This window comes from Taudactylus pleione, unplaced genomic scaffold (assembly GCF_031769625.1).
Source record: "Taudactylus pleione unplaced genomic scaffold, aTauple2 ptg000110l, whole genome shotgun sequence".
NCBI lineage: Eukaryota > Metazoa > Chordata > Amphibia > Anura > Myobatrachidae > Taudactylus > Taudactylus pleione.
The window spans coordinates 4162842-4179549 of record NW_028284512.1 but is presented as its reverse complement, the minus strand read 5'-3'; the positions used below and the strand labels follow the sequence as shown (position 1 = coordinate 4179549).

General features: G+C 43.5%; 1 protein-coding gene across 1 annotated transcript in view; it reads right to left on the bottom strand.

The window, feature by feature from the left end:
* Positions 1 to 618: 618 nt before the first annotated feature.
* Positions 619 to 16708, bottom strand: part of MAPKAP1 (MAPK associated protein 1) — a 182975-nt gene continuing 166885 nt past the window's right edge. The window contains exons 11-12 of the mRNA XM_088471118.1: positions 5355 to 5452; positions 619 to 1268 (exon numbers count right to left, since the gene is read on the bottom strand). Coding sequence (XP_088327244.1) covers positions 1149 to 1268; positions 5355 to 5452 — 218 coding nt within the window. The 3' untranslated portion in view covers positions 619 to 1148. The remainder of the gene's footprint in view (positions 1269 to 5354; positions 5453 to 16708) is intronic.

The following is a 16708-nucleotide window of genomic DNA, read 5'->3' as shown; positions in this document are numbered from 1 at the left end:
ATTGTGTTACCACCTCTTTTTGCCTTTCCCTAAAACAGAGCGGCATATCATACCTTTGGGAGCTGGCTCCTAGGATGGGTAGCAGTCGGGAAGCCAAGAGACGTAATTCCGACCGCCGGCTTCCCGACTGTCTAATTTCGGCAGGGGTCTAGTGACAGGCGTCGAAATCCCGACGCTTGTCATTAGACCTACGCTGGGAGCCCAACACCTGGCTTACCGATCAAAGGTAAGCCGGGCTCGGACAGCTGCGGGGTGTGTGTGTGTGTGTGTTAGGTTAGGGGCTCCCGAGGGGGGAATTTAGGGTTAGGCACCCCCCCGGAAGGTTAGGGTTGGGTTAGGCACCCTCGGGGGGGAGGTTAGGATTAAGCACCCCCGGGGGGAGTGTTGGGGGTTAGAATAGGGTTAGTAAATACTTACCTTTGGATGATCGGGATTTTCACCCCTGCCGGGCTGCCGCTGTCGGGATTTGTGGCCGACAGTAAATCATACTGATTCCCCTAGAATTGGGACTAATTACAGAAACCTGGCCACATTTCCAGGGACTTCCCTGCTAGAGGTTTGCGGACCAAAAAGGTTTAAAATCTACTTATTTATAAACAATGAATTTAGACAGATCACTCTGTTCTCATCTTCTTTATTTTAAAAAGCTGATCTGACAAAGATTCGCACAGCCTGGTTCTGTTACACTGAAATAAAGGATCACACACACTTATCTGTAGGAGGAATTAAATGAATTCCAGCATTTTGCAAATTGTCAGTCGGACCCTGCTTAGGTGAGTTAGGTCTATGAGATGGTCTTAACATAGTTATGTGTTTTTGCCTTGTACAGCTCTTATTGTCCCGTCCCCCCCTGCTGTGGGGTTACACAGTTCTAAAAAGAAAAAAAAAAAACAATGAGTTCACAAAAGTGGGCAGATCCTGTCCAATGAATGCACACAGACTGTCCTGGGCATTAGCCTTGGACAGAATGGCAATGAGCCCAAATGCAGACTTGGGCCTGTTAATCCTCTATACACAAAACTTGATTTTAGGGTGGCGTTCTCAAAGCTAAAGTCCTTGGTTTCGTGCTTAGGTCTCTAAGAGGAGGATGCAGGAGGCTCGCTGGCAGGTTCTCTCTGAGGTCCTACTGTCCACCTAGTGAAGTCCTTCTAACCCGGCTTCTTCTCTTTCTGAAAGCTGAAGCTGGTTCTCCTGGTCAGTTTCCTCTGTTTCTGAGCCAAGTAGTCTGCCCGGGCTGTGCTGGCTCGGGACTCCAATATGTAATTAACCTGAAGGTCAGAAAAGACACAAAAACTGATTGACACTGTCTTTCCGTAAAAGTTTTTAAGAGACAAATGTACAAAAACACTTGCAGATCAAATCATACTGTTTGATATATTAGATGAACTTTTTAAAATGTACCATGGGCACACTTTTCTGTTATAAAAGGGTTTCCATCTCCCTTGCTGTAAATATAAATGGCTACTTTTGACAGTTTTCCTGGGAGGGGAAGTGTGTAGCCCTGTAGAGCGTGGCATTAGACAGTCATATGCTTACCTTTTAGAGGCAAATCTTTTATAACCGCTTTGACTAGTGTTTGTAATAATACCAAATAAGTTACGTATTTTCCATAGGCTCTCCTATATGTCTAAGCAACATAGAAAAGCCCAAACAAAACGGTAAACCGTAATGCTGGTTACACACTGGCAGATATATTGGCCGATCAATTGATCAACCTAAATATCGTATGCCCGTCAGGCCAGTGTGTTCTAGCGAAGGCAGATATATCTGCAGACATAACTGTCCATCGTGCTGTGTGTACGGGAGATTAGCCGACCGCCTGTACACTTGCAGCAGCTGCGGGGAGAGGTTCGCGCTTGGTTAGCGGAACCCGCAGACAAAAGGAAGATGATGGTTGTTCAGTGTGCAGGAACGACCATCATCTTCAGATATACTGTATCTGATAGGTGTGTACCCAGCTTAAAGAAAACAGACTTGTGCTGTGTTAACATACAAATTACCTTTGATATGTCACAGAAAACGCTCATTATTGCCTGTGCTTACAAATTGATGGGATAGTTTTACTAATTGATTATTTTGTGTCTACGGTGGACTGAAACATATTGCTAAGCATACACTTCGCACATCGGAAGTGGCTAGATTAACAAGGTATACTCATTACCGCTATATCCAAATTGAAATGGCAGTGCTTAACTCCGCAGACAATGAAGGCTGCTTTATGCTGGCTATTAATATCTGTTCAGCGCATCTAAAAAACTGCAATTAAGCATTCGATTAGATCTGTTGCTAATTATCTAGTATTCAGTGTATACACATGATGTGCTTGGCTCACATTACCAGTTAAGAGCCCTGACACATTACGCATCACGGTCCTGCCGCCTCCCAACATGATGACAGGATGTTTGTAAAACAAACACAGGGCGAGTGCAGTGGGCGGCTCTCTGACCTAGAACACTGAGCGTTCCCCGTCCTTGTCACACATACCATTCTATCCTGTCCCTTACAAATGAGTTTTCAATATCAGTTACATAGGCTAAGTGTACTCATTAAACCAGGGAATGTCTGTTTTAAAGAGACATTGGGCCCGATTCAGCGGCTGTGTGATAATATAGGTTTGTGTACATCCCTGATTTAGGCCATTGTATTGGAAAATGCTGATTTTGCCTTTTTTTTTATTAGTTCAGGTTCTACACCTTCAGGTTACGCAAGCACTGGAGTTTGCAATGCATTTATTAAAGCGCTTGTTAAAATAAAAAGTAAAAATGCATATAAGCCACATTGTTTTTATGTTTGTGTTCATATACATTTAGAAGAGTGTGTTCAATATGTTGGTTTTAATGTTCTGTGAGAATGGACGTTGCTGTCTTATTCGTGTTTATGCTTCTTAAGTGTGTTGCATTGTACTACAATGCGCTGTCATTCCCAGAGGAATGTACTGTACGTCTAAAACTGCTCCGAAGCACTGAAATGAACAAGCAGCATAGAGAATAATGCACCGCAAAGCAAAAGACAAATGCAAGTAAAGACGTAACTACTGTACAGTACGGGATGTAGTTATGAGAGCCGCTGGTCTCAATCCCGACACTGTAATCCTGGCAAGGGATTTAACATAGGTGTCGAAATACCGGAGCCTATGTTAATCCCGACGCTGGAACGCAGAGAGGACGCTGGACCGATCGTCCTCTGCCAGGGGTGAGTACACACTAAGCCGGAGATGGGGTTAGGTACCCCCGGTGTGACTTAGTGTGAGGCACCCCCCGGGGAAGGTTAGGGTTAGGCTAGGGGAAGGAGGGGATAGGTTTAGGCACTAGGGAAGGGGGGAGGTTAGGGTTAGGCACCGCCCCAGGAGGGTTGGTTTTAGGCACTAACGGTGGGTGGTTAGGGTTAGGCATCCCTCAGGGAAGGTTGGGGCTAGGGTGGAGGGTGAGGAGGAGTAGGGATAGTATACTTACCTGCGCTGTCGGGATTTTCACCCATTGGGATGCCAGCGTCGGGTTCTGAACCACCGGGCTGACGTCCGGCGGTCATTCATACTGATTCCGTACAGTACTTACGGTCTAATTTAGTATTAGGATTTATATTTTCACAGCTGAGGTTAGACTGTAGTTTAACTGCATCTAAATACAGAATTTTAATACTATGGGGCATATTCAATTGTCCGCTCATTTCTTAAAAATCTTTTTCCGCAGGGATTTTCCGTGCAGTTGCGAGATTTTTGCTATTCAATTGAGTGAATGATTTTTTTTTTCAGCACCTCCTGACCAAGTCCAATTTTGCCTTCCTGTGTGTGGGCGGACAGTGGCACATGCGGGAGCAGGGAGAGGGGTGCCGGAAAAGAGGTGAGTATAGGGTGTAGCTGGCCATATCTCCCCCCACGGGATTTTCACTGCACAAAATTTTGCAACCATTTTCTTTTTTAAAATGGAATACCGTTGGTATCGGGAGCGCGCATACTCGCAGTAATTCAAAATTGGGCACGAGGCCCACACTTAGTTGAATAGGCCCCCCCGTGTGTATATCGTCACCTTACACGCAGGTGGGGAACATGACCGTGACCTCTCGAGTGGCCACTGGTCATACAAATTCCATCAAATTTGAGGATTCACTCACACAACAGACGTCTAGTTAAGCCCATATCACTGACAAGCCCACTACATAATCTGTATGTCCTGTGCTCACTCTAACATCAGCATCCCCAGGAGAGGATCAAAGAGAGTAACTGACCCTGGGAAAGTGCATGTGATACATTGGGCCATATTCAATTTGGAGCGAAAAGCCGTTTTCGGCGAAACTTTTTCGCCGATGACGTCATTTTCGCCAATTCCATTTATCCCCATATTCAAATTGTCCAACTTTTCGCCGGTGCGAAAAGTTTGCGCCTTGTAACCAGCGGAAAAGTATCGCCAATGGATACCTGTAAGAGAAAAGTGCAGAACTGGGGTTTTGGGGTACAAAATTGCGGCAACCCCCCCATAACCCTTTTTACACCCCCCCTTGACACTAACTACATAAAAAAAAAGCAAAAAACCCACAAAAGACACCCCCAAAAAAGCACTTTGAAGAAGTGGGCAAAAAAAAAATCTAAATAGGGGTACAAAATCAAAAACTAGTGAAATAGCCTTTGGGGGGTCTGACAGTATGGGGGAGGTTTTACAGGTGATTGCTGAAGGTGCGTTTTTGGCACTTTTTAATGCTTGACTTTAGCAACTTCAAAATATGCTTGCACCCATTTTCATGTGCCCCAAATTTGATGGGACTACTTATTTCCCTCCCCCAAAAATTTGCTAAATGGTATTCTTCACCCCTGTCCCAAAGACGCTAAATAGCGCCTATTGAGACCATTCAAACACCACAAATACCTTCGGCAGGGCTGTCAGAGCATCTTTTGGGGGGTGTCAAGCTGATTTCTCCAAAAAAGACAGGAATTTACGCCTGTTTGAGTTTCGCCGGGTCCTGTTTTCGCCGATTTGGAATTGAATACGGGGATACGCGCGGTAAGTTTTCGCCGGTGAAAAGTTCGGCAACGGACTTTTCACTCCAAATTGAAAACGGGCCATTGTAAGGACCACTTGTTGTATTCTATTATCTTTATAGCAACAACCACTATTATTGGAAGCAGCAGATTCAGGCACATTATAAATGGAAATATATGTAGCAGTCAGCCCTGATCTCAGTACTACTGACATTTAAATAGACTCGTATATTGTAGCCTGTTGGTAGCTAAATACATATTGGGTTGGGAGAACTATCAACATGAAAGAGAAAGTTATCTGTACTACAGGCGTATAGCACTCGCAGTCAGTTAGGACATAGACAGTATAGAAATGCTGGTTGCAGAATAAAAGAAAACTAACCTTTAAGACAATTTCATTAACAGTAGCTGCATCCGATTCAAAGTACAGGTGCTTGTAATCATGATTGTTGAGGTAGGTCAGCTTGAACATGGCATGGCCTGTAGGGAAACAAGATGATGAGGATTCACTTTTATCCCAATATAATATATATACAGAGGAATTCTTCATGAAAACAGTTGTATGTTAGCATGGTGAAAGCAGCAGAGATGTACCACAACCCAGCGCAACATATCAGAGAGCCTCTTTTAGCAGTATAACGTAATGACATTACTGATTGGCTGGCACAGGTCACAACACATCATGGCTGTTACTGAATGCCCCCAATGTGCACACAATACTGCGGCAGATAGATTAAACTCGGGATGTAGTCAACATCCCGGCGAGTGGGATGCAGAGGGTCCAAATACCAGCGTCGGGATCCCGGCTCCAGTATCCCGACCACTGGCATCCTGAAGTTAAGTATCGGGGGCTAGGTTTAGGGTTAGACACTAAGTGGGGAGGGTTAGGTTTAGGCACTAGGGGGGAGGTAAGAGTTAGGCACCGGGGAAGGAGAGTTAGGGTAGGGGTTAGGGGATTTGCCGCTGTTGGTATTCTGACCAGTGGCATCCCGACCATCAGGAATGCATACCCTACCCGTATAACACACATACTTCATATGTATATATGGTTAACTTGGCTGCCCTGATGCAGGTGTTTGCAATATTGTCTTTCACCATCATTTTTTCATTCTCTTTTTAAATGTGTGTAGCATTTACATAACAAAACACTCTGCAGCAGGGGTGCTCAACATGCGGCACTCCAGCTGCTGTGGAACTACACATCCCAGCAGGCCCTGCAACAGTTTTGCTATAAAGGCATGGAAAAACTTTGGCAGGACATGCAGGGATATGTAGTTCCACAGCAGCTGGAGGGCTGCATATTGAATACTCCTGCTCTACAGTATGTCCCAAAATATGTACACGGATCAGAAAAGAACCAAATCAAAAGGCACAAATGAACAAAAACAAGCACAAGGAAAATAGGGACAAAGACACAACGGGGATTAGAAGGGGTATACATAAAAAAAATGCATACATAAAACAGGCATAGAAGGGAAAAACAAAGGCACAAAGGGAATGTAGAAAGGCATACATAGAGCATAGAGATGGGGGAACAGCACGGCTGTTGTTGTATCAGTAGCGCTATATTGGCTGGTGCTGTGAAATGGGCTCTGCAGACTAGTATATAATCATGTGTTATTATATCTACTAGTATATAATGTATGCTAGTATATAATCATGTTATTGTATCTCAGTGGCACTATATTGGCTTTGCTGTGAAATGGGCCATGCAGACTAGTATATAATCATGTGGGTACTTCTGGATGGTATTTAGTCATATGGGCACATATCAGACCTGGTTTGTACATAAGGTGGGTTTATACTGTGGTCTAGCTGCTACTGTATATAATCATGTGGGCTCCTTTGTTGGCAGGTATATAATTTTATGGGATCTTAGCTAGCCTGTAATAATGTTGGCACCTCTGTAAGTGCTGGGGAATATATAATTCATGTGGGCCACTCTTCCAGGTAACTGATCATGTGACTACCTAGGGTGGCCAATCATCATATGAGTAACTTCTGGCTATTCGTTATCCTACTGGTAAACTTCAGCTGGTTTATTCTAACATGAGCACCGTATCTCCTTGTAATAATCTCTGCTGCTGTTATACAGTCATATGTACACTGGAAGCGGCTTATCATGCGAGACACATGCTGATGTTATATTATCCTGTGCACACCTGTAGCTGATTTATTATCATAAAAACCCATTAACCGTAGTTTATAACCATGTGTGCACTGGAAGTGGATTTATCATCATGTGGGCACATATGCTGATGTTATACTGTATAATCATGTGCACACCTGTAGCTGATTTATTATTACACAAACCCATATGCTGCGGTTTATACTCATGTGTGCACCTGCAGCTGATTTATGATCATGTGGACACATATGCTAATGTTATATATAATGATGAGCTCACCTCTGGCTGGTTTGTTATCACGTGGGAACATAGGCTGGCTGTTCTATAATGAACAGGTTGTAGAGATCAATAGTCCCATTTCTATAAATCTGTATCTTCCTGTAATGAACGGGAACTGCTGCACCACCAATATTTTTCTGCCTGAGCATTTTCTACTAATTGTGCAACTGCACAGCTCTTGTACGGTGTTTTACTCTGTATTTATGATAGCGTCATATCTCTTGGAACCGGGTCTGGATGCGCTTGTCCTAGGCAATTTAGAATGTGCAAGATATTTTATGCTTTTGGGAATAAAGGAATTATAAGATGATCGTCAATGGAATATCCACTCATATTGTAGGAGGCCAACACTATAATGCATAATCATTTTGTAAATAAAGGCCTCATTACCATCTGCCTCTCAAAGTGTTCCTCTGTACAACGCCATGGAACATGTCACCACTATACAAGTCTGTGCAGTTTATCCCTGGTCTTCACAGAGCCCCCTTCACCCCATATTGGATTATTAGGTAAAATTTAGCTGTATGTGTTTACACCAGAGGTTCCCAAACTCGGTCCTCAATGCACCTAAACGGTCCCGGTTTTAAGGATATCCATGGTTAAGCACAGATGGTTAAATCAAATTGACCGAGGTACTAATTAAGCCACCTATGCCCAAGCATGGTTATCCTTAAAACCTGGATCGTTAGAGTGTCTTGAGGATCGAGTTTGGGAACCTCTGGTTTACACAAGTAAAATGTTTTGTAATAAATAAAGATTATACTTTTTATTCTCCTATAGTTACATAGTGTTTGTTTCAATACTATTCATACACATCTTTGCTGAAAAAATACAAATATTCAAGGCACAATTTTATGGCGGGTCATTTTTATTACATTTAGCAATCTCGGAATATGGCAAATTTTATCTCGGAACGGTATAATTAAATATAATTACAACACATTAATCTTCCGCTGGTAGCATGCCTAATGATTTAAGGAGGGGGACAAATATATAACTTCCTTAAATCATTCCACAAATTAAACTTTGTTTGGTTCATATATTTGTAGATGCCTCGAGCAGGATAATTTGTTTCTATAATTAGGAGGATGGAAGTGTTTATAGCAGAGGAGAAATACGTTACCCAGGACTATGTGCCATAACGAATACGTCTAAGACCCTTAACTCTGATGGCACATTTCAAGATAGATCCATTCTTGTTAAAGCTTTAAGTCTTATGCAATATGCGTCAAAAACTTTTTATGGACACCCATTGTTTACCGCCCCAATTTTTTTGTGATTTCCAAACAATACAAAGTTTAGTAAATGACAATATTGCCACATATATACCATAGTACTCCAGGGTACCAAAGTAATTAGCCCCTTAAATTATACCCCAGTCATAAAATCACTGCCTACTTCATCAGCTATGATGACAGACTGACACTGGGAGTCACAATGTTGTGTATGCTGTGTGTCAGGACTCAAACCAACTAAGACATCCTATTATTCTTATAGGGACAAGCGCTGACTTTTCTCGCAGACAATCTGGAAAGTTTCCTGCAATCAGACATGCCGAAAACTTTTTGTGTTTGTGAGGAGAGCCGGGGGAACAGCGAAGACGAGAGGCAAAAATAGTAAAAAGAAAAAACATCTTGTAAAGAATGATTGTGAAACAAGAGATAACATTTTTTTTTTTTTTTACATAAAATTAGATCACTTACAGGAGGACGTGTGATTGGTACTATCAGAGTAAATGAGATGAGGGTGAGGGTGGGTAAAATAATCAGGGTTCTCCTAAAATAGGTCAGTATAATAATCATGTCTATGTCAGTCTTCGTCTAATGTCAGTTCCCCCAACTGTTGTCCCTGTTTTCTGTGCCTGTACTTATAAAGGCACATCATTATCCTTCCTATAGATAGCCGGGTGTAACATGCCAATCCAATTCTATTACATTTCCTGTCTACGTATTCCAAACCGACAGGTCATCATTATAATCGAACTAAACCGTCAAATTGATATTTTATAATATTCCATAGTGCTTCATTGTCGTTGCGGAACGAAGGCTGTGCTCTGCGACATTACTACTTCAATATGATCATCTCTTTGTTAGGATTAATAAAGGGGTGCAGACATGCTAGACAGCATTTCATATTATGCCTCAGTACAAGCTATGAGCAATCTAAGGGGACTTGGCTGCAGAGCTTTGTTCTCTACCAGGACTGGCCACACCCCCAATAACTTTGCTATCCACCAACAATAATGCCACATATCCTTAACAACCAAACTTTTTTTTTTATAAATCAGGGTAGCTGCAAATACTGCTACACTGAGCATGCTAATGCTCCCCATCCCCGAGATCGTGTCCAGTGCTTCCAAAAGTACTGGGCCTGTCCACATACTCTGCCTAAAACCTCTCCTTCAAAGCTGCCCCCCGCATCTGCTGCTGGACAGAATGGCAGTGAAGGAGCAACAATTAGCTGGGCACATACCGTACTTCCAAATGCTCAGGTATTGAGTTGAAAGAGCTCATCAGTGGGATGGTGGTGGGGGTTGGGACAGTTTCCTTTAATCAGGACATCTGGGAGGTATGTATGTATATGCCTTGTACAAGGGTCTTGTCCCCAAATTATTGTTTTGTGATAAAACTATTACACTATTAGAGGAAGAAGAAAGGTATCGCGGGGTGAGAAGACAACAACATATAGTGAGCCCTGCAAGAAGACTTACCAGCAAAGGGATGGTCACCCTGATACACGCCATTACAGTCCACGTTTCACCTCGTGACTGGCCTGCACAGAGCACTGATCACAACCCTATCAAACATTTTTGGAATGAATTGGAACGCCAGCTGTGAGCCGGGCCTAATGTCTCAATATCAGTGCCTGAGCTTACTAACTCTTACGGCTGAATGGATGCTAATCTCTGCAGCCATATTTCAAAATCTAGTTGAAAGACTTTTTTCAGAAGAGCGGAGGCCACTATAGCAGCAAAGGAGGGACCCAACTTCATAGTACAGGTTGAGTCTCCCAATCCAAAATGCTTGGGACCAGGGGTATTTTGGATAACGGAATATGCTGTATTTTGGAATACTTGCATATCATAATGAAATATCTTGGGAATGGGACCCCAATATACACACAAAATGCATTTATGTGTTATATACACCTTATACACACAGCCTGCAGGTAATTTTTATACAATATTTCCAATAATGTTGTGGCTCAAGCAAAAATTGTGTTCAGAAATGTCATTAATTTATGTTTCATATACACCTTATACACAGCCTGAAGGTAACTTTATACAATATTTTTAATAATTTGTACCCTTAGACAAAGTTTGTGTACTTTAAACCATCAAAAATCAAAGGTTTCATGATCTCATTCATGCCAAAATTATTCCGTATTTCTGAATATTTGGATATGGGAGACTCAACCTGTAATGCCTACGGAAAGAAGTTCAAAAAACACATATGGGTGTGATGCTTGGATGTCCACGTACTTGTTGTCTGGATTCCTTCTTTCAGACAATATGTTATTATTAGCCCAGAAGAAAGCTCTGCCGGCAAGTCGCAATACAAGCAACACAATTCCGAATTTTATACATTATCACAATGACACATTGAAAGGTTGGTGGAGTCGTATCATAAGGACACATTTATTGTATCAAAGCATCTAAAATCCATAAGTGGATATAAATCTATTCAGATAAGAGGGTACAGATGTGTCCTCGTATACCTAAGCCTCAATACGCTCTGTGTCCTGAGCAAGACGCCAGGTCCCGTGTGACTCGCTTGCACAGAGAGTGTTTTTCGCCCGAAATGTGCGTCTTAGCCGCAAACGGATGCAAGAGATTGCCTCAGGAGACTGCACTGATTAATTTGATATGCGACACTTGTATCTTTTTGCGACTAAGATGCATTTTTGGTCAAAACAAGATGTGATGTTTGGTGCAACTGCAGCAATAGTGTGAAAGGACACATCTGTACCTTAAACAAGAGACATTATTTAGAGGGATCACCTTAGGAGGCATATTCAGAGGGTGATGGTAAGATTGCTATGGGTAAAAGGTGCGTATCCACTAGCAGACTGTGAAACGTTTGAACGGTTATGACATTGTAATCGTACCGTCGTTCCCCATCCCCTGCAGTGCCTACATTGAACGATTAGTGGTTCAGTGTAGGCACCCGCCCTCATCCCCGAACATGGCCAATATGTCGTTATCGGCAGATTGACCGGCATGTTCGGGCGATGATAGATGTCAAAAAAGACCAGCGGGAGCGAGCATCGCTGATCGTTTTCAACATTAAACTGCCCAATTTGTGCCCGATTAACAAGCGATTGAACGATAACGACTTCGTTACCGTTCAATCGGGTAGTGGATACCCGCCTTAAGAGTGCCAAGCCATGGTAATTTGTACACATTAAACTATCTGCCCCAATGCATTGTATGGACATTATACAGCAAATTATGCTTTCCAAGGACGGTTGGGTGAAGTTATATAGAAATTCAACAAAGCTTTGAAAAACATCTTAATGCCATTCCACAAAAAAGGGTCAAGGATCAAATGGGGTATGATGTTTTAAATATGCACTAGGGACCCCTCTGGCAATACAGATTCAAATGTACCGAGAACACACTACACACTGTATATTTATTATTGCAATATATTTCCGGGCAGTGAATATAACAGTTGTTCTGTCTGATGTGACATGAAAGGATTGAGTTTGCAAAAGGGCACCTCTTATATTTACACAAGAGCGATGTGAGAAACATCTCTGTGCTCATGGTGTATGGGATATGGTGCAAATGGGTCTGATGGCAGGTACCGTGGTGTCACGTCAGTGACAGGGACATGCTGGGAAATCCGGTGACCTTTTACATACAGCTAATTAAAAATAAATTACAGAGTGTTCTCCGTTCGCTGGCGAGAGACCAGAGCAGCGGCTTTTACACATGAATAGCTCGATTCCGTCTAAAGCAGTTTTGTCCTTATCAATTTAACTCTTCTGCCGCCAAAGTAGAACTACGGTTTGCCCTTCATTCCCTGTACAGTTAATACAGAGGTAGAACTAGAGGAGGGACTAATAGGAAGGAAAATACAGCAATGCAGCGAGATGTGATAAGCAAGAAATACGAAGGGGATCTCAGAGACAAAGGAAGAATATATATAGTAAGGAAAGGACAGAAGAGAGTGAGCTGAAAAGATATGGATAGTTGGTAAATGGTGGCATTTGAATGACAGGTGGAAACGTGAGAAGGTGATCTTGAAAAAAGGGATCTGGGAATAGAGTAGGGGACAGGTAGTATATTAATGGTCATTTGCAAGCTGTGAAAAGTGCATACCCGCAATGTATGTGGGTACAAGGGCCTCTAGTTATGTATTTCTTGTTCTTGGTCATTGGAAGTGTCCCCGGAAACCCTACCCGTGCCTAGCTTTCTTATGCACCTGATCACAGACACAGAGGAGAGTGGAATGACCAACGTGCAACCTACTAATACATTGGGATTACTCACTGCTTGGTTTAGCATCATTTCCTGGATATGTAATAAATACACCCCTGATTACGTGTCACTTTTGTTTGACGTTTTTCATTTACTGTACATTGGTCAAGTGCACCCAGAGGTGCAACAGAAAGGTGCGAAATGTGTCATATTGAAAGTATGGGATGAGACCTGACTGCTGGTAGAAAAAACACGTCTTACATGGAGAAAAGGGCTATGTTGCATTCTGTAAAATGGGGAACGCTCCTATAAAAGGGAATCGGTATGACATGTAATACTGACGCTGGAGGGCAGAACACTGAAGATCCCGACACAGTAGTATTTTAACTATCCCTATCACTCTCTCCCTAACCCTCCTTTAGGAGTGCCTAACCATAAACTCCCCGCCAGGGGTGTCTAAACCTAACCCCCCTTCTCCGCACACTAGACCTAACCCTCCCAGAGGGGTGCCTAACCCTAACCTCCCTCTACCCCATGACTAACCCTCCCGGGGGGTTGCCTAACCCTAACCTCCCTCTACCCCATGCCTAACCCTCCGTCTGGGGGTGCCTAACCCTAACCCCCTCTACCCCATGCCTAACCCTCCCGGGGGGGGTGCCTAACCCCAAATCCCCCCAGGAGCCCCTAAACCTAGCAATCCCCCCCCCCCCCCCCCACAGCTGTCCGCTCGAGATGCCCGGCCTACCTTCATTCGGTATGCCCGGCTTACCTTCGTTCAGTATGCCGGGCGTCGGGATTTTGGCAGGTGGATAATGATAGGCGTCTAGATTTCGACGCCTACCATTAGTCATATGTCGGGATTTGACAGCCAGCATTTCGACCGCTGGCTTCCTGACCGCATACCCTATAACAGCACACCACTAACTGTAAAGCGCAATGGAATATGCTGCTGCTTATAATTAGTGCTGACATTACCCTTATATGCCAATACAAAAAAAGCAGATAGCGCATTCCGGGCTGAACTTTACCGTTGGTGCCCGCAATATGATGAGATTTGTGTCTGAATTCTATAAACTCAAAAAAATAAAAGCACTGAATTCCGTTTTGCTTAATGATTGTTAGCACCGTGGCTGAGAGTATGCAATTATGAGCAAGTACGATGATTCAGACCTACACTGCATCTGAACGGGGTAAACCCAGCGGTAATGGGGCAGTTGCATGTGGGCCAAATGTCCTGAGGGCATGTCATTGGTGTGTAGGATTAATTGCATGCTATGCAGAGATGAGTGTATGCCTAGATCCATCGGATTTCGGACGGATTTATTCCGCCAGGTATAGGGCTTAAGCAAAAGTACGCTGATCGCGATGACAGCTAATTCGGCGAGCAGATGGAAGGAGCAGGGCGGCCGTATAGATACGTGCAACTCTGCTGCGAATATCTGCATTTATTTTCCTGCACGCAATGCGGCCAACTTGCATTAAAACTGTGAATTAGCCCCCTAGCGTGAAAATCTAAAATGCCATTTCACAGATCCAAGCCATTGTAGAGCCAGGGCACACAGCAGCCATAGACACAGAGGTTTGGTGTGTAGTGTTAAGAGATAAAATTGCTAACCTGCATCGTTAGGTTGGGATGGCAAATGCCGGTGAGGCGACTTTATAGGGCCTTGGCATAAGATGGAGAATGGATTGCATCCTCACCTTTGGTGTCATAACTGTCCTTGCTTCTACTTTCATCATTTAGTTGCATATTACAAATATATGCATAGCTACGATCACCTGCATGTACTCTGTCTTATCCATCATAATCCAACAGCCCTGTATTTGTCACCTGCAAAAAGCCACATCTTGTGAGCCGATCAGCAATGCAGGGGTTAATAATGGAGGAGGACAGAGGGAAAGGCAATGCAGCCACACATCCAGTTTCAATCTGCCGCTTTATTACTGCTTCTGTGGTTTTGGAAGAGAAGCTGTTTTCTGTCTGCGTGTGATGCACGTCTGTGTATTGATGCATCACCATGGTCTTTGTTTGTGTGTGTGCAAACATGTACGTGTGTACAAGTGTGTCCCGTAGGCAGAGACTGGCACAGAGACACTTCTGTGGCGAGGGACATCAATCAAAATAGCAAAGTCGGTGACAGCTACCGACAGAAGGCCAGTGTCAGAGGTGACAGCATAGAAAGGAGGAACGGGTCTCTGTAGAAGAAAGCCACTGAGCCCCCACCTTTCTAGTAGAAGCACAAGCAGGAGCCCCACAAGCCACCGTCTTCATCAATCTTCTTGCCACTTCCCTTTGATCGGCCGTGCGGAAATGCAGAGGTGTAACTAGATGGGATAGGACCGATCGTCTCCACTCGCCGTCTGGCACACTGCACAAAGCTTTGTATGAGTCTATGGGCGAGACTCATAAATGGGAGCCCCTGTTCCTTTCCCCTTATCGAGAAAGACATTTGACATGAGCAACACTTGCGAAGACCACTGACCAGGAATTGAGGATCTAAATCTCTGAAATAAAATCCAAAGTGAGATAGCGCAGGCCAGGCCGTAAGCTTCCGTATGTAAAAGAACACTGTGTCTGTGTCATTTACTGTCCACACAGGTTTTTCCGCGATAAGTAATTATTAACACTATACAATAACAACTTCTAACGCAATCTTGCTTAACAGAAAAGCTTGACCAATAACCCTCTACAGTATATTTCCCATTTTCACTCGTCAGCAGAGGGGCGACAATATAAATAGCTTTAGGCCGAGATAACAGCTTTGTCTGAATCTGCTGCAGCAAATATATAGGGTTCCCTTTCCATTGGCTATGAAAGTGCATTAAACCTCTGCCTGGACAGACCTACTGGTGATGTAATTGAAAGGTCTTGGTAGCCTAGCTGTTAGTTAAAAACCTTTAACGCTAGGCCATCTTTTTTGGTGAATAAAGTCATTATGTAGCACTTTCAATTCCACTCTATTTCCAAGGCAGATAGCCCAGCCTGTCAGATTCACAGAGGGAATCACGGGAGATGCTGATTGATTTACTCGGGAGAGAGAAACTCGCAGGGCACATAATAGTGTGAGTTTAGAAGGCTAATGTTTCAATACCAGTCATTCTGGGGTCGGCAGGCTGATACAATCACATTATCGCCATATAGGCTGAATGACTCCCATCTTCATGCTGTCTCTCTGAAATATGCCTGAAGATGTACTCTTTGATATTAAGTGTATGTTTTTCTGGAGTAAATGAACAACACAAGCATATGCACACATTCAAAGTACCCATGTATCTAGAGAAAAACTCCCCTCTTATCACTGCTGGTATGGAGCTCTTGACGCCATTGGTCAGCATGTGTGTGTACAAAAGGTAATACAGGCTTTTTTTTCCCCAAGGTTAGAGAAAAGTTGACTTTAATACCATAAGTTTGAAAGCACATTAGTACGAGTGACCTTGCGGGAGAAGGTGAATCTGATGTGACCGCCATAAACAGGACAGGAAGGGTCCGTTTACCGAACCGAGCAGCCATCTCTTACTGGACTGACATCTGCATGCTGACAGCCATACAATTGACCCTGCTCATCCTGCGTGCATAAGTACAATTTATAATATCTCCCTGCACTAGATAGGCTGAGCTTGTGTTACCAGAGATAAAACACAGAAAAGAGGATATATTGCACGAGTCTGTGCTCTTATCTATTCTCCATCCTCTCATTCGCTCTCATAATTCATTCAAGGAGGACCCCGGGATTCATTTTTTTGATGTAAGCCGTGCAGCAAGACATACATCACAGACTGATAAGAATCGCAGTCACAACTTGTGGAACGGGCAGTCTGGAAAGGCAGCGAATGCCCCGCTCTTCACTGAGAATAGGCAGAGAGGCCTAAGGAAGGATCCAAGCTAAACGGGGCTGATTGTACA